The sequence below is a fragment of the Nannobrachium achirus genome, assembly GCF_963921795.1.
Source record: "Nannobrachium achirus genome assembly, chromosome: 18".
In the NCBI taxonomy this organism is placed as follows: Eukaryota; Metazoa; Chordata; class Actinopteri; order Myctophiformes; family Myctophidae; genus Nannobrachium; species Nannobrachium achirus.
Genome location: NC_137825.1, coordinates 27,861,411 through 27,879,738, shown reverse-complemented (window position 1 = coordinate 27,879,738; position 18,328 = coordinate 27,861,411). Strand labels below are relative to the sequence as shown.

Below are 18,328 nucleotides of genomic sequence, written 5' to 3'. Positions count from 1 at the left end.
TGCGTGCGTGCGTGCGTGTGTGCGTGCGTGCGTGCGTGTGTGTGTTTGAATCTGCATTGCAGGGACAGCTATACATTTCACAAGGCTTATCCACAGACGTGACAGGGAGACAGACTGCAATGCGTGCAATCCCTTTAACTTCACTGCATGAGTGTTCAAGTGTGTAAAATGTGCGTGGGCGCGCGTGTCCAAAAAACATACTTGAACCCCATTGCTCTTTATCTCTCAAACAAGCTTATTTTAGCGGGCCGGTTAATCTAAGCTATGTGAGATGTTTGACAGAGGCCTAGCCTTCGCAATCCATCACGTGCCCTTTGTAAGACATGGACAAATATACACACACTCACTCACTCTAGCACAGGAATATACAAAGTCCACGCAGTCACCACTTAGTCTTGGCTTTGATCAGAGGCTCTGGCATGAAGATGGAGGTGACAAAAGTTTATAACGGGATAACAAAGACTTGTGTGTGAAAGAGGGATATAAAAGCTACTGGGCATGTGCGCACATGCGCGCGACTCACTGTCTTTACTATATGGACAGTTAACAGTTTTGTTCTTTTGTTTTATGAGCAAGCACCACTGATGGTGTGGTACAGTGAAGACGTTGAGGGCGTTGACAGAACATTGGGGGCCGCTGGAAGCAATGTTCTTGAAAGGGGGGCGCTGAAGTGCTGTTGGGGGCATTTAAGGGAGTTTCATATTGTATGGGGGGGGGGGGGGGGGGGCTGGCACTAATGGCACTACTGAACTAAACTAATATTTAGTATGTTTCCTACTCGAAGTGTGACCTGCACACACATACTACAACATTAAACACTTAAACCTTACAGTATATATTTTTCTTTTTGACAAATAGACTTCACTTGACACACATACTGTATTAGCGGGGCTGTTAAGGAGAACAATACTTCAGTTCTGGAAAGAAGCACCACAATTTTACAGAGTGTACCTCTTGGGTCATTCTTTAGAAAAATCACATTAGACACTTAATTTTCAAAATGTCCGCCAGTTTTAAAGATGGCCGCCTTTTCGGATATGTTTTACAGTACGCCAGCCAGTTAATATCGAATTTTCATAATATTAGAGTTGTTTTGTAGGTTTTAAAACATCCTGAGTTCATTTATTACACTTTTAAAGCAGCCAGAATAACCTTTCTGACTTTTGGTTGGGGTCTTTCCTCACCTGGGACCCCCCAGACAGACCCCTGAGCCTATTTCAGTAATCGCTCTGCTCCTGCACCAGAACAATGTTAAATTAGATCTGAAATATGCTCTGAAATAAAAAATGACTAGTAGCAAATAACAGAGGTCTTCCACGGGGGGTCCGGGACCCCTGGGGGGGTCCTCAGAGCTATTACAGGGGGCCTGCCAAATCTCGATGAGATCTTTTTTTTTTCTTTTTTTTTTTACATTTGAAACTTTGAATGTTTTTATGTATCCTGGTTTTATGTATTGTACTTTGATGGTTTATTAGTATTCTCAGTATTATTTATAATGTTTTTTGTGTTAAAACAGTTATGGTTGACAGCTGTTACTGCAGGGATTGCAATAATGAAGGTATTGCAACTTTTCACTTTGGGTGCAGAACAACATTTCCATTTATTGCACTGCACTCACACTGACAACACACACACACACACACACACACACACACACACACACACACACACACACACACACACACACACACACACACACACACACACACACACACACACATTTTAACCATTTATTTATGTCCACACAAAGGAGATGCATACAAGGACACAAATAGTATAGGTGCAGTAGAGTAACATTTACAAAATCATGGCATTATGTCTTCATGATACAATAGCAAGGCACTTGGTACTCTACGGGTATAAGTAACAGCGTCTCCGCCATATGTGGCGGCTGCCGATTATAGCGGAGACGGAACAATACTTTGCCAGCCTTTTTGCCTCTTTTTTAGGCACTCCAAGTTGTTGAAACCCTCTAACAACCAGCCTGTGGGTATGTCCTAGGCTGCCAAATATGAAAACAAATAGTCTGCACCTGTACCCCAGCTCTGAGATCGTATTTAGGAGAGGTTGGTATTTAATGACCTTGGTCATGAAAGCTTCCTCTAGGCTAGGGTCAAAGGTGCAGGCCATCTCCAATACAGACACTTCCCTGGACTCTTCATCAACCACAACAACATCTGGTGTATTAGCTGTCAAAGATGCAAACATTTCCAAGTTATCACAGAGATGAAACATGGATGGAATGACACGGGAATGTTTGTACACACACACACACACACACACACACACACACACACACACACACACACACACACACACACACACACACACACACACACACACACACACCTCTTTGTTATTGTCACCCCAAAACCCTCACCTTATCCTCTTATAGAGCCCATGGTTAATTACGCCCAAAGAGATTCACTACACTACAGTAATTTCAGACATGCAGGATATATTCGTCTTCATCATCATCATCATCTTCAATGTCCAACCTAATAGTGTTGACACAGTCTCCACCATAGCATAGAGTGAAAGGCAGGTTATTTGAGCAGCTGCACCGTCCCTTACAACCTGCTTTGCAGACACATTTGATGGGCTCAAGTACTGCCTTTGGAGCAGGGAGAGCAAGAAAACTGAAACCTGGAATATACTCTCTCTGAATTCCATCTATTTTCTTTGATTGGTGGAAGCACAGGGAAATTTGTCAGGTATGATTTATCCTGCATTGTGACGGAGTTGGCACGGAGGTAATGTGGTAGCAGTGCAGCACGAGTTGGAGGTAGCATCTCACCCTCCAAGTTATTTGACAGAAATAGTTCCCATCTGAGTAATCCCAGGGTTGTTGGACCTTTTGAACTGTAAACATGGCATGCAAAATGTTCGGACTGCAATGTTGATGGAAGCTCACAATTTATAAGCTCAGGAGGAATGGCCAATGACCTTGCCAAGGTCCTTGAAGCGGTTAGTGGCTTGGTCATCATCATCATCATCATCATCATCATCATCAAGTAGGCATTGACCCATGTCTTTTTGGTGATTCCAACAAATGTTCTTCCCCAGTCAACACCTGAAAAACGCAAAGGAACCCTTGACATTTGTAACATCAACTTGAACTCACTCGAATATATCAATTTCCTTTTTTTGTACCGGAGGCAAGGACTTGATAAGGAATCGGGGTATCAGCCTCTTCATGTGTTTGCACTTCCTCAAAATCATGTCCCTTGATGAAGGTATCGTATTATGATGCCTACTTCGTCATACCTGACAAATTGCCCTGAGCTTCCATCAATTGAAAAAATAGATGGAATTCAGAGAGTGGAGGGTATGTTCCAGTCAGGTTTCTTGCCATCCCTGCTGCAAAGGCAAAGCTCATCAAATGTGTTTGCAAAGCAGGTTACAAGGGACGGTGCAGCTGCTCAAACAATAACCTGCCTTGCACTCTCCTCCCTGCAAATGATATAGTGGAAACTGTCAACATTATTAGGGAGGACATGTATAGTAGTGAATTTCTTTGGGTACAATTGACCGTGAGCTCTTTAAGAGGATAGGGTGCGGGTTTTGGGGTGACGATAACAAAGAGGTGTGTGTGTTGTGTTGTCAGTGTTAGTGCAATGCAATAAATGGACATGTTAGACTGTGCGCCCAAAGTGAGAAGTTGCAATACCTTAATTCTTGCAATACCTGTGAACCTGTCTGTCTAACACACACATGTTATAAATAATACTGAGAATACTAATAAAAACAGTTTCAAATGTAAAAATATATATACATATAAAAAAAAGGAACTTCCCCATCAAGATTCGGCAGGCCTCCTGTAGTAACTCTGAGGACCCCCTAGGGGTCCGGGACCCCTGTGGAAGACCCCTGGGTATTTGCTACTACTCATTTTTGCTTTCAGAGCCCAGTTACAACAACTTTAATGCTTCAGTTATGATCTAATTTAACATTGCTCTGGAGCAGGAGCAAAGCGACTACTCAGATAAGCTCAGGGGTCTGTTTGGGGGGTCCCAGGTGAGGAAAGACCCCAACCAAAAGTCAGAAAAGTTATTCTGGCTGCTTTAAAAGAGTAATAAATGAACTCACGATGTTTTAAAACCTACAAAACAACTCTAATATTATGAAAATCGGACATTAACTGGCTGGCGTACTGTTCAGAGGCAGCCATCTTGGAAACATGGCAGCCATTTTGATTTTTCAGTGTCTAACGTGTTTTATCATAGGAACAACCCCTAAGGAGTATTTGTGAAAAGTTTTAGGTTTCTTTCCACTTGTGAAGTATTTTAGTGCAAAAATGCATTTACCTGCCCCGCTATATCTGTAGTGCACGCGCACTCTCTCGCTCACAGCCACACACACACACACACACACACACACACACACACACAGACATCACATGGCCGTACCTTCAGTCTGCCAAACTCGCAGGAGAGATCTAGAGGGGTTTTCTTAGACTTGTTCATCAGGCAGGGATTCGACTGGTGCTGCAGCAACATCTCCGACTGCGAGAGAGAGAGAGAGATGGAGAGAGCACAAAGAATAGCATAAAGCGCTTAACCCATCAAGGCCGATTCTACAAATGCCTCCTAAATCCTAAATCGGTAGTTCTTCGACACCGTGAAAGGGGTCAGCGAGCACGAGTGAAAGGTGGGTTTAGACTAGAGACAACACAGCTGAGCTACACACGCCCTGGCCAGGTCGAGTTGAGATCCTCAGCGCTCATTTATCCATTTGTATCCCCGAAAAACGATCTATTTGGTTATTTTGAATGAAGACGTAGGACTTCACTATGTGTGTGTGTGTGTGTGTGTGTGTGTGTGTGAGAGTGAAGCCGTGTATCCAGTGACACATTCCAGGAGGTCAAATGATGAGTTTGCCAGGAAGGAATTTGTGTGTGTGTGTGTGTGTGTGTGTGTGTGTGTGTGTGTGTGTGTGTGTGTGTGTGTGTGTGTGTGTGTGTGTGTGTGTGTGTGTGTGTGTGTGTAAGTTTTAGACCCAGGACAGCGCTACTTTGTAAAAAGAAATCCCTGTGTCAAGGTATTGTTGGTGGACAAAGCAGGCCGAGACACAAAGGAGATATATTTCACTAAAAAAAGAGGACTGGACTAGTAAGGGCATGAAATCATGCCTTTGGCTGTGATGGTGTCCATATCCAGGTGTGTGTGTGTGTGTGTGTGTGTGCGTGCGTGCGTGCGTGCGTGCGTGCGTGCGTGCGTGCGTGCGTGCGTGCGTGCGTGCGTGCGTGCGTGCGTGCGTGCGTGCGTGTGTGTGAGTGATCCGTGCACGCACCACTTCGTAGTGTCCGTACTGGGAAGACAGGTGCAGGGGTATTTGTCCATCATGGGACGAAGAGTTGACTGAAGCACCACCTCTCAGCAGCAGTAAGACAGAGTCTGCTTTACCCTGCCATGCTGCATAGTGGAGGGGACGCATACCTGCAGAGAAAGAGAGAGAGAGAGGGACAGAAAGAGGTAGAAAGGGACAGAATGAGAGAGTGACGGAAATTACATAGGAAAGGCAACGAGAGAAAGAAAAACAACTTTCCCGCGTAGGAAAAATATAAAAAGGCAAGAAATCAGGAAATTGAGTGAATTCCAACAGGGGGAAAAGAATTAAGCCCCCAGAAAACTGTAGTTTAATTTCTAGACCAAGGGTCTTCAACAGGGGGTCCGGGACCCCTAGGTGATCCTCCAAATCTTTGTGACTTTTTTTCTCCTTTTTTATATTTACCACTTGAACCCTAAAGTCCATATTCTCTTTTGCCAAAAATAGCAGATCTACTGCGTATTGTAAGTATTGACTCTAATATTGACGGTTCAAGTGGTTAAATATCCGAAAACACAAATTGACATGAATCCAAAATACACTGATGATTGTGCTGTCAAAAGATGAAACTATAGGCCTATAGAATCCATGAAAGGGTTGTGGGGGTTCCTGCTTCATCTCTCCCAGTCTCAACTAAGGGGTCCTTGGCCTGAAAACAGTGAAGAGCCCTGTTTTAGACGAATAGTCTTCGACTGTTCACATGAGAGATAAACAGAGGCGCTGGGTTTACCATTGATGTCCTTGATGTCCACCGTGGCCTGGGCCTCCAGCAGCAGTGACAGCAGCTCTGTGGTGCCTGTCAGAGCCGCATGGTGCAGCGCCGAGAACCTGATGGAGACGAACCCAAAGACAAAGGATGAGAGGGGTTATAAATCTGGCTGATTACTTCACAGGCGCAAGCTCTCCGCGAAACTCTTAGATTAGATCAGAGCTGTGTGTGCGTGTGTGTTTGTGTGCATGCGCCAGACTGTGTCCCCATCAAAACTTTTATTTGTGTGTGTGTGTGTGTGTGTGTGTGTCTCTGGGTGTCAGGTCGCAGTATATTCCACAGTGGAACAAATTAAAGGCATAAATTCCAGCTGAGTTACAACCATGGCGGCCGCTCCTCGCCCGCCTGGCTGTCGTCGTCGTCGTCCCCCAATTTTGCCGGGGACCCCTGGCTGGAACCCAACCGACGACCCCACTTTGAGAACCACTGACGTAAACCTCAATGAACGATCATAACATCTCCGTATTGTGTATGTGTGTGTGTGTGTTTGTGTGTGTGTGTGTGTGTGTGTGTGTGTGTGTGTGTGTGTGTGTGTGTGTGTGTGTGTGTGTGTGTGTGTGTGTGTGTGTGTGTGTGTGTGTGTGTGTGTGTGTGTGTGTGTGTGTGAGAGAGAGTGCTTGCATCCCCATCTCAGGAGGAGTTCATTGCTAGTTTGATGACAGCCTGTAGCATCGGGAGACGATACACCTCCTTCACTCGATGTGCGCACAGAAAGTAGGGCAAAGTCTGATTATGAAAATAGGCAAAATAGCCTGGAGATTTGGTGCCAGATTGCAGACTGCAGACTTGTGTGGGACTATGGGGGTCGCAGTCATTAGTGAGAGACTGTTTATGTGTTGCGCCATGCTATCACACTGTGTCATCTCCAGCCAGGGCTTATCACTGAAGTTGTTTGGGCCTCCTTTACTCCTCAGTCATAAAACCATCCATCCCTCCATCCCACCATCCATCCATCCATTCATCCATCCTACTGTAGGTTCTGTCTGTCTTTTGTCTACAATACTCTCTTTATCCGTTTTCCAATCTTTGCCACACAGTGAATATACAGACACACAGACCCCACGCACACACAAACACACACACAGCTCATCTCATAGGGTGCGTTCGGAAACCCGCACCGAGTGTGTGCTCGGTGTAGTGAGTGCAGTGGGCGTGACGTTGGAGAGTGCGTTCAGTGTGGCTTATTTACGAACGACCAGTTTTAACAGGGAGCTGTGTGCTTTTTCACTCTGAACTCTGAAGGCAAACTTTCTTAAAAGCAGCAGTTGCTAAGTATGCTAACGTAACATTGAAAGGAGATGTAATTCATAGCAGTAGCATACCTGCTGTTAGTTTACACGTTAATGTGTGTGAAACTATCAAGGCCAAACTACCAATTAAGCTGCAAATGCTGCATTTTGCGGTAATTTCCTCCATTCTTCACAGCTGAGAAGCGTTCGAGACAAGGCTATGAAAACCAACCAATCAGAACACCGAACCACCGCACCACACCGCCTAACCCCATCTTCTGAGTAGGGTTGGTGAGTGCGTGCACTCAACACACCAGTGCGCCGCGCACTGGGTTTCCGAACGACAACGCACCAAGTGCACCGAATAAACGAACGACAACATGGCACACCAGTGCGTTGAGTGCGCATTTCCGAACGCGCCCTTAGTCACGGTCATGGGCGTCACTGGGGGGGGGGGGGGGGGGGGGGGGGGGGAGTGGGACTGAGTTACTAGGGCTCAAGGTGGAGGGGCCTTAATTATTATATACTTTAACTATTGGAAAATAGCAGATCTACAAGCTCACAGTGTGGCACCGAGTGCCGCGCTGTGAGCTTGTAGATGTGCTATTTTTGAAAAGTCGTGAAAATGTGTGCAAATCTTTGAATATATGTATTTTTTAAATGAACATTTGTAACTCAAATTCTGCTTCTGGGGGGTCCCTGGAACTAAATATTTTGAGATGGGTGTCCGTGGCCAAATACATATCATTTTGGGGGTCCTTCACATGAAAAAGTTTGAGCACCACTGACATAGAAACATACCGGTAGGTTTTTCAAATATTTGAAATATTCAAAGACTTGCCCAAATCTTCACGATTTTTCAAAAATAGCAAATCTACAAGCTTGCAGCGTGGCACTCTGTGAGCTTGTATATCTGCTATTTTTCAATAGCTCCTTCTAGTCATCTCCGTCTTCATTCCCTCTGTGCTCCTATCGCATATCTCAAGTTCTCTCCTCCTCCCTCCCTCTACGTGCACACAGACACCAAGTTCTCCCTGTCTACTTCATCGCACAATGAAAATCACAGTCAGATATTCGTCTTGCAACGTGGTCATGTGACTAAATATAAACTAGCCAGAAAACACGTGTGTGGGGTACTTGGCTTCAACACCCCTATTGTGTGTCAGCCCTCCCACATCATGCTGGACTGAGCCTGCATGCAGACACATGCAGGTCAGGTCCTCCACGTCAACTCAGGCACACAAACGACCTGCACACCCACCCACAGTCTGTTTTTCAGAAGGGTCTTCTTTGTTCAACCGATGGCCTACTTCGATACCTCTAACCCAGAGCCACTGAGAGAGTTGTAAACGGAGCGTTTTCATATAATATTCAATATTCAATCATTTATGGCCGAAAACATCTTTTTTGATTTGGAATTTGTGTCAGTGTGTTCCCCAGAGATAACAACAAAAACAAGTGTAATGACGGAAGTAATGCATGCCATGGGGAAACCATGCAGTAGTTCCAAACACTACTCCTGTATACAAGTGGTTCCCAAACGTTTTAAGCTTGAGACCCAAAAGAGAGATTAGACGTTTGCCCGGGACACAAACTAGTAAAAATAGACGATATACTGTACAAGCGCACAATGCGTCGCTTGTAGATCGGCTATTTTCACTACTTCATAGACATTTGTTTTCTAATTAATTGATGGAATTTCTTAGATTTTTCTTTTATTCATTAATGAAATGACTTATTCATGAAAATCTTAGCTTTTTAGGGGAATGTTTTTTTTTTTTTTTTTTAAATAATAATAATTAAAAACTAAATGTAGGAAACAAAAAATTAAGGGACCCATAAAAATATGGTGGGTGGCACGCAGCATAAGTCATCGGAATAGGGACTTGAACCCGCAACACAATGGCAGGATTACCAGCCTAGGTGCCTAGACCTAGCCCTGCTGCTAACACCTTTGTACATTTTGTCAAGTAAAATTTTGAAGCATTCCCTCTGCGGTTGTTTATCCGGCCTTGTGGCGTGGGACTCTGGGTGTAAATAGTGTAAATAGTATATGTGCTCTTTGTATCAGAATTATTTAATATTCTTATGTGTCGTGTTAGTGTCAGGTTTTTTGGTTGTTCTTTTTGTATGTTGTATTTTCTTTTTTTGCTTGTTTTGTCTGTATGTGATCCAGTATGGTCTTATATTATGTTGTTTTGTATGTCTGTAAAAAAAAAAGAATAAACATATTGTTTAAAAAAAAAAGTAAAATTTTGAACACATGGCTTTTCAGAGTACCTGTACTAATTCGACGTGTGTGCGTGCGTGTGTGTGTGTGCGTGCGTGCGTGCTTATGTGTGTGTTTGGGTTATGCGTCACTGTGTGCAGAGAAAAGACAAACATGATCTGACCCCCCTGGCGTGGGGTGTTTGCCGCATGTACTGTTCATCCTGCTATCGGAGCAGCGCGTCAATCAAGGCCGGCGGCGCGGCGTGACTCTTCCATGGCATTCCTCTGACTACATGGAGTGTTCACCTCAGCTATGCAGACGTGAGCACACAGGTCCATCTCACAGCTTGTCAGGCCCAAGACATGGGCACAACCCCCCCCCCCCCACACACACACACACACACACACACACACACAGCACACACACACACAGGGACGTAATACTGCACGTGGACAGTGCACGCTCTCACACTCCCATAGCCCACTGAGACCTGAGGCCGACCAACAAATGCTAGATCAGTAGTTCTCAAACACTTTCAAGATTTTTCTAATGTGTTCCGAAGTAGCAGATGTACAAGCTCACAGTTGTGAGCTTGTACATCTGCTATTGTTGAACAGCCAACGCTAAAATCTAAAAAATGACACAGATGCTTTCCTGGTTTTAAAGGGCTACAGGTTATTTGTATTTTTGGTATGGGGTTATTTTCGTTGCGTGGCATACTGTAACGTGCAAAAAACGAAATCAAAGCATTACCCATCAGAGTCTTGGTAGTTGATATTCAGTCTCTTGGTGGAGCCCAGCAATTCTGGAAAACAAAATAAAGGAAGAGGGTGGGAGGGCAGGGAGAGAAAGGTATGGAGGGAGGAAAGAGACATGGAAAAAGTCCATTAGTATTTGTCTTTTCATCAGACCAGCGATCCTTCCACCCTGACGGGACCCGTCTGTTTTCACAGCAGGAACACACTTGTTCCCCCTTCCGTCATCGGCCCTTTCTTCAAACAAACCTGACAGGCCAACTCAGCCAGGGGTTTGTCCTCACCTCTCGCTGCCTCTCCCTTCCTTCTCAACACATCAGAAACTGTACCTTGGACAGCCAGCCAACTGAGTCACGAACCAATCTTTGCTTTGCAGAAATCACAGTTGTATTTTGGTTCATCTATACCAGGGGTGGGCAACTTTGATGATGGCGAGGAGGGCCACTATATTTCCACCTTCACTCCAGAGGGCCACATTGCATGTTGCTACGTCCTACTTTGTCATTCTGGCATCTCATACAAAAGAAGCAAAAATAGCAGATCCACAAGCTCAAAACGCATCGCGCTGCTTGTAGATCGGCTATTTTAGCTTCTTTTAATTGGAATCCTGAAATGTAATATTTTGATTTAATTTCTAACGCATTTAGTTATATACTCATGTTAACTTTATGAACCTAAATACAAATACATTGGACATAAAACATACATTGTAATACTACTATACTAGTCATTAAGCTAATAATATTATAGACTGACGGAAAGCAGGTCATGTTTAGAATTTTAACAGCTGACACCAATAATATATCAGTATTCCGGTATTAACCTGCGGGCTGCATTAAGTGAAGGCAGGGGCCGCCAGTTGCCCATGTATGATCTATACTATAGCTACCTTCTAATAATAAATAAGTAATATTGAAGTGTGAACCTGTCACTTTTTTTAAACAACTGTTTTGTCTTGAAACTTACCTCCCAAAAGACAGGCTACTTGTCCCATGACTTATCCATTCATCTTTGGATCCATCCGTCAGGTTAACATCCAGTCACTCACTCATTACTCTCTTAAACACTTGTCTTATTTCCACTGTTTTCCATGGTTCAACACAACATCAATAGGAATTGCATGATACCATTCCAGTTCAGATTCAGCCTGTCTCAGTGGGAATCCATCCCCACAGGACCATCACTCATGTCTGGTCAATATCGGCCCAAGTTGCCCAACTATCTCCTTCAGCAATTCTTAAGACGTGGCCTCAAGTACTGTAAGCTGCTATTCTCCCTATAGGCCTAGGCCTAACATTATATAAAGTTAGACTATACAGTAGCTACACCAAAGGGCCACATCTTCCAATAGCATGGCTAGTCTCCTTCCATCTCTAAAGTTCCTCTCTCATCCCATATTTCAGGACATTGTGGCACTGAGTTCTTAATAAATATCCCAAGAACATCCTACTGCTCACAGGGCATCTACTGTATAGGGACCACTGTCAGCCCCACACCCAAGGAGAGCTGCCAACTGTGCCAAGGCGTCTGCTGAATACAGAGCCTTCATAGGAGTCAGCCCCTCTCACTGTTTTCTCTCCCACTTCTGTGAGAAAATCACAGCCGTGTGTGGGGGAAAGAGAGAGGCACAGAACAGAGAGAGAGAGGGATAGAGAGAGAGAGAGAGAGAGGAAGAGAGAGAGAGAGAGAGAGAGAGAGAGAGAGAGAGAGAGAGAGAGGAAGAGAGAGAGAGAGAGAGAGAGAGGAAGAGAGAGAGAGAGTGAGGGATAGAGAGAGGGGGAGAGAGAGAGTGAGAGACAGAGAGAATGTTTGCAATGCAGAGATACACTGGAAAAGGGTGATATTCAGCTTTATTACGTTGCTTTGTTGAATGCTCGAGTCTGATTGGTCAATGGTGACATTCTGTGGTCTGTTATTTGATGATAGCAGTCCTCTGTTCTCAATAACAGACCACTGCCTGCCTATGTTTACATTGTTATGGAAATGGAAAAAATAAAAATAAGAAAAATAAATACTTTTTAACCATGTAATAAGGGATAATACATTATATTTATATTATTTTATATACCCTTACTTAGCAGACAACGATCACCATAATTTCAATACCATACACACAATTACAACAATGTCATTTTCGTGAATGAATAATTCCAGGGTAGGCCTACTTCACAGAGGGGGCTAACAGATACACGTCCCCTGAAGCTATGCATGCGCACTAACCAATTGGGCACCTGTCTGTCTTATTTTATATTACAATGTGCTAATAAACTAAACTAAACTAGTAAGACGCCTCAGGGAAACAAGCGACCTCTCCCTAAAGGGGGAGGTCTCGCCACAGTGATGTGGACATCAGGGCTGTGGACATCAGGGATCTCCATATATGGGCATAAAAGGGATTTGTTCCCCTGGCATCACAGGGATCTCCATATCTCCATATATGGGCATAAAAGGGATTTGTTCCCCCTGGGATCAAAGGGATCTCTCTAATAGGGCATCATTAATATTGATGATCAAGGAACTCCATTTATGGGCATAAAAGGGATTATGTTAGTGTGACATCACAGTGAAGCCAGAGTGTGATGTCAGAGCGGCAAACCCATTCTGGCAGAGTGGTTCCCCTGATATCACAGTGACATCAGAGCATGATGTCAGAGTGGCAAACCCATAGACTGTAAAATTGTGTACACGTCTTACATGGACGGACGAACACGGACAAGCTGTGACGTTTCTCATAGCAAACTGCGACCTTCGGTCGCAACTAAACTAAACTAAACTAAACTAAACTAAACTAAACTAAACCAGTTAGACTCCTTAATCGGGAGATAAGCGACCGTTAGGTCGCATACACAAACTTTAGAAGGCAGTCGTAGCCAATCAGGAGGGAATATGGGAAATGGGACAGATCCATGTTGATGACATGACTGATGACGTGATTTTAGGGCAAAATCTGTAGGAGCAGTGTCCAAAAATGTGTTTTGCAAAAATCGGCCAGATGGTGGCACTAGATGGGACAAATCCATGTTGATGACATAACTCTAGACATACTGTGTACCACTTTAAATGATTTTAGGGCAAAATCTGTAGGAGCAGTGTCTAAACTAAACGAAACCAAACTAAACGTATCTCTCTCCGGCTTATGGGATGTACTGGTAATAGCCAATCACAGACATAAAAATATGCCAGCAGAAGAGTCTGTGGTTAGATTAACATTAAAATAATCATCAATGTGTCAGAATACCCTAAACCCCACAAAGCACAAGTCTTAATGTCAGACATCTGCTTAGAATGACTGAGTGATGTTCTGGTGCTCTGATGAACAGATTCTTAGCACAGAGATTCCATGTTCAAATCCCAGTCCCCCTATGGTTCAATGCTGGAGTATACTTTGATATTTTCAAGGGTAAATTACACAAGAACAACTCAAAAGCACTATAAGAGACATCTTTTTGCAGTGACTGAGTGATGGTCCAGTCGTCTAATGATCAGACTCTGACCACAAATCTTCCATGTTCAAATCCCAGGCAACCTGTTGTTCCATGTTAGTGCAGCTAATCTTCGCGCCGTTGGCTTGATGGCCGCGAAACTGCATAGACACTCCCTGGATGCCAGGGCAGAATCTCTGGCCCAAATTTTTCACATAAGCCTTTTATAGCCCCACCAGGAGGCAGATTTTAGCAAAACAATTTTTTTGATAGTCCTTCCACATATTTGTACACAGTATCTTTAGTCATTATTGCGACCGTAGGTCGCTACTTACTGTAGAAACCACCACAAAGTGTAACTCCCTCCGTCTGTCTGTCACACCTCACACTCATGTCAGCAACATGGATCAGGAAGATTTTGGCAAAACACTTTTTTGCCCTATTTGTGGAGATAAGTGACCTACGGTCGCTTATCTCCCGATTAGGGAGTCTTACTGGTCTAATATGATTGTCATAATTGCGACCGTAGGTCGCATTTACTATCAAACCCTGCACAAAGTGTAAGTCAGTCCGTCAGTCAGTCTGTCTGTCACACCTCACACTCTTGCCCTGCTCATATCTCCGCAACCGTTGCCCCGATCCATGCCAAATTTTGCACACACGCTCCTTGCCTGCCAAACTACAACCTCCAAGGACCCCCGCAGCTCCAGGGACCCCCAGGTCCCTGGGGGACCCCCAGATGTAAAAAATGACCAAATGTGCTAAACTGACCAAATGACCACCCCAACGGGGCTGCTCACGGGGAATTCCCGGGGACCACCGACTCCTGGTGCTCCAGAACGGATGCAAAAGTGGTGGCGCCCCCAGTGGAGGACCCCCTACACTGCAGCTCACATAAAATGCCGTAACTCCGGCTAGGAGCGACCGGGACAGCCGGGGCCGGTACCTATTCGTCCGCCTTGGCGGCGCGGAGACCCCACCCCTCATTTCTCACATGGCCCTCTTCTAGCGCCACCATGAGGCCGATTCTTGCAAAACACATTTTTGGACACTGCTCCTACAATTTTTGCCCTAAAATCACGCAAATCGGTACACAGTATGTCTACACTCATCCCATCAACATGAATCTCTCCCATATAGCGCCACCTCCAGGCCGATTTTTAAAAACACATTTTTGGACACTGCTCCTACAGATTTTGCCCTAAAATCACGAAAATCACTACACAGTATGTCTACACTCATGTCATCAACATGGATCAGGAAGATTTTGGCAAAACAATATTTTTGCCCTATTTGTGCCCTACGGTCGCTTATCTCCCGATTAGGGAGTCTTACTGGTAATATCTATGTTGAAAATACACATTTTCAATCATTTTCACAAAATAAGTGAAATCAGATCTACAAGCTCAAATTCCATCACGTGGAGATGTGTTTTGATTGACTATTTCCACTATTCATACTGTATAATTATGACGTTTTTAAATTATTGCGACCGTAGGTCGCATTTACTACCAAAACCTCCACGGGCTGTCTGTCAGTGAGGCGTGATTTGGAATTGCACACGCGTTCTGGGCAAACCCCGCCCATGGAAGCTTTTGATTGGCTGAACCGGCGCTAGGGAGCGCTCCTTTTTGGTCGCTTGGACCGCACGGCGGTGCGTTTATCGTGGGCTTGCCCAGGCCTTACGGCCTGGGCATAAATATAACGATTGCATTCACCACGGCTTCGTAACTCGCGCGGCGCTCCGCCGGCCGCGCGGCCTTCGCGCCGCTTGCAATGTCGTGGACAATAATCAAACGCCTCCGCCCAGAACGCATGTGCAATTCCAAATAACGCGTCAGTGAGTGAGTGAGTCAGTCAGTCAGTCAGTCCGTCACACTTTTGCCCTGCTCATATCTCCACAACCGTTGCCCCCATCCATGCCAAATTTTGCACACATACTCCTTGACTGCCAAACTACAACCTCCAAGGACCCCTGGAGCCCCAGGGACCCCCAGGTCCCTGGGGGACCCCCAGATGTAAAAAATGACCAAATGTGCTCACACGTCACACGTCACACTTTTTCCCTGCTTATATCTCCGCACCCGTTGACCCGATCCATGCCAGATTTTATACACACACTCCTTGCCTGCCAAACTACAACCTCCAAGGACCCCAGGGACCCCCAGATGTAAAAAATGACCAAATGTGCAAAAATGACCAAATGACCACCCCAACGGGGCTGCTCACGGGGAATTCCCGGGGACCACCGACTCCTGGTGCTCCAGAACGGATGCAAAAGTGGTGGCGCCCCCAGTGGAGGACCCCCTGCCACTGCAGCGCACATACAATGCCGTAACTCGGGCTAGGAGCGTCCGGGAGAGCCGGGGCCGGTACCTATTCGTCCGCCAAGGCAACGCGGAGACCCCACCCCTCATTTCTCACATGGCCCTATTGTAGCGCCACCTTCAGGCCGATTTTTAAAACACATTTTTGGACACTGCTCCTACAGTTTTTGCCCTAAAATCACGAATATCACTACACAGCATGTCTACACTCATGTCATCAACATGGATCAGGAAGATTTTGGAAAAACACATTTTTGCCCTATTTGTGGAGATAAGCCACCTACGGTCGCTTATCTCCCGATTAGGGAGTCTTACTGGTGTTATAAGGTGCTACAGTTTATTTGTCATGTTTTCATAATGTTCTAATGTTCTAGACAGAAACACAATTAAATTAATCACAATTATTGGAGCGTTAATTAATCGTCAAGCAAAATGTCATAATTGTGGCGCGTACTGCTGGCCTAAGCTCTATTGCAGGCTAACAGTGTGTCGCAGGTCTGATCTCGACTGCGTGCCACTCCCCGTCTCTCTTTCCCCAGTCCCTGTCTGTAGAAAATGTCATCATCATGACAGCCCTATACAATGAATGACAGAAATATGTTCAGCATTGTGTGCAGGATCTTACTCACATTGGAGCTGGGTGGGTCTTGCACACATTTCAATGTAGTAGGCTACATAAACATTACATTGCAACATGTTTGTCTTAGCGATGACCACATGCTGCATGCACTGCTATTTGTCTGTGTTCACAGACAAATAGCAGTGCATGCATGTCTCTGTATCATAGCTTATCTACTCTGGTTACACTGTAATGATGTAATGACAGTAGTTTATTATATCCATTCAAACAGTGTGGGCATTGCGGTTGTAACGGGGCCTTTCTGCACTGAGTTTGGGGGAAAATGGGTTTTTGTTTCCCTCATGGCAGGAGAGAGATGGAGAAATAGCCTCAGGTCAGATTCAAACCCAGGCCAGATGCTCAAGATAAATAAGCCTTAATGGTATGTGCTCTACCAGGTGAGTCACCGGAGTGCCCCATGCAGGGCCAAGAACTCACCTTAAACTACAAATGGTTTAATGTACTGACTTTTACTATGTTATACCCTGCAGGGGTGGATTGGGCATCTGAGATACCGGGCTGGGCATACTGTATGCCCGGTGGGCCTGTGGGCCCCTCGAAAAAGAATTATTTTTGTCCCCATTTTAGGTCAGTTAAAGTCATTTTTGGGCTAAGTGGAGAGGGCCAATCCTTCAGTAGCAGCAGCCCACAGAGCAAAGAGACATCACATGATTGGCCCACTGGCTTGTCTATCATCTAAATACCGGCCTAGTAGCCCAATCACAGGCTACGGTGGCCCAGGAGTCCCACCCAAACATATAACAGCTGATACAAGCCCACAACGTGGCGCTGCCTCGACGCGTTGTGGGCTTGTAGATCTTCTATGTTCGGGTCACGCCGGTTGTGGTGGGCCGGTCTGGGCCAAGATGCCAGGGCCGAATGTATGTCCCAGTCCAGCCCTGACACCCAGGAAAAGGCAAACCCAGAGGTCAGACACCTCTGACCTGTGGTTTGGTCAGACACCTCCCCTCCTGGGGAACGGCTGACTTCTTGCACACGGACCACACATGGTTGAATTCGTTTTTTTCTTGTTCTCTGTATTTGGAGCGCTCTTTTTTCCTGATCCACACCAAAATCTCTTCTGCGAAAGTAGACGATAGACAAGCTCACAAACACACATTGAAACACAGGGCTGTGTGAGCTTGTAGATCGTTGTGGGCACTGGGCAATGTCGGACGGGGCCTAAACTGTCCCAGTGACAGTCAGAGGAGAAACGCCGCCTTTCACAAACTCCAGTTACAACACAGGCGAGCGGGCATTCCTGGCATAGCACCATCCTACTCACTGTGAGGGAGACACTGAATGGATGTCTATCTTCTATTCTCTCCACTCCCCCACCCACGTCCTGCGGCTCCTGGTCCCCCCCCCCCCCCCCTACGAGTGGTCTCCCGCCAATGTTGACAGATTTTGAGAGAGCAACAACATTTTCTTGACATGAAAATGTTTGAGAACCACTGTTTTAAACAACATATAGGAAGCGAGCCCAATTAAGCAACCACCCCCCCCCCCCAAAGAAAACACAACCCGCAACTGCCAATATTTACAAGCAACTTTACAGAAAAACAAGCTTATAATAAGCGGATTTGGCAACGCTGTCTCCTACGCAACACAATGATGGTGTGTTTGTGTGTGTGTGTGTGGGGGGGTGGGCTTAGTCTGTCATCAGG

General features: G+C 45.4%; 1 protein-coding gene across 1 annotated transcript in view; it reads right to left on the bottom strand.

Moving 5' to 3' along the window:
- The window catches only part of LOC308303006 (caskin-2-like), a gene marked incomplete at both ends in the record, with an annotated part of 70,650 nt that overhangs the window by 35,367 nt on the left and 16,955 nt on the right, over positions 1 to 18,328 (bottom strand). Inside the window, 4 exons of the mRNA XM_080747325.1 lie at positions 4,410 to 4,505; positions 5,293 to 5,438; positions 6,059 to 6,156; positions 10,292 to 10,343. Of these exons, the coding sequence (XP_080603451.1) occupies positions 4,410 to 4,505; positions 5,293 to 5,438; positions 6,059 to 6,156; positions 10,292 to 10,343 (392 nt within the window). The remainder of the gene's footprint in view (positions 1 to 4,409; positions 4,506 to 5,292; positions 5,439 to 6,058; positions 6,157 to 10,291; positions 10,344 to 18,328) is intronic.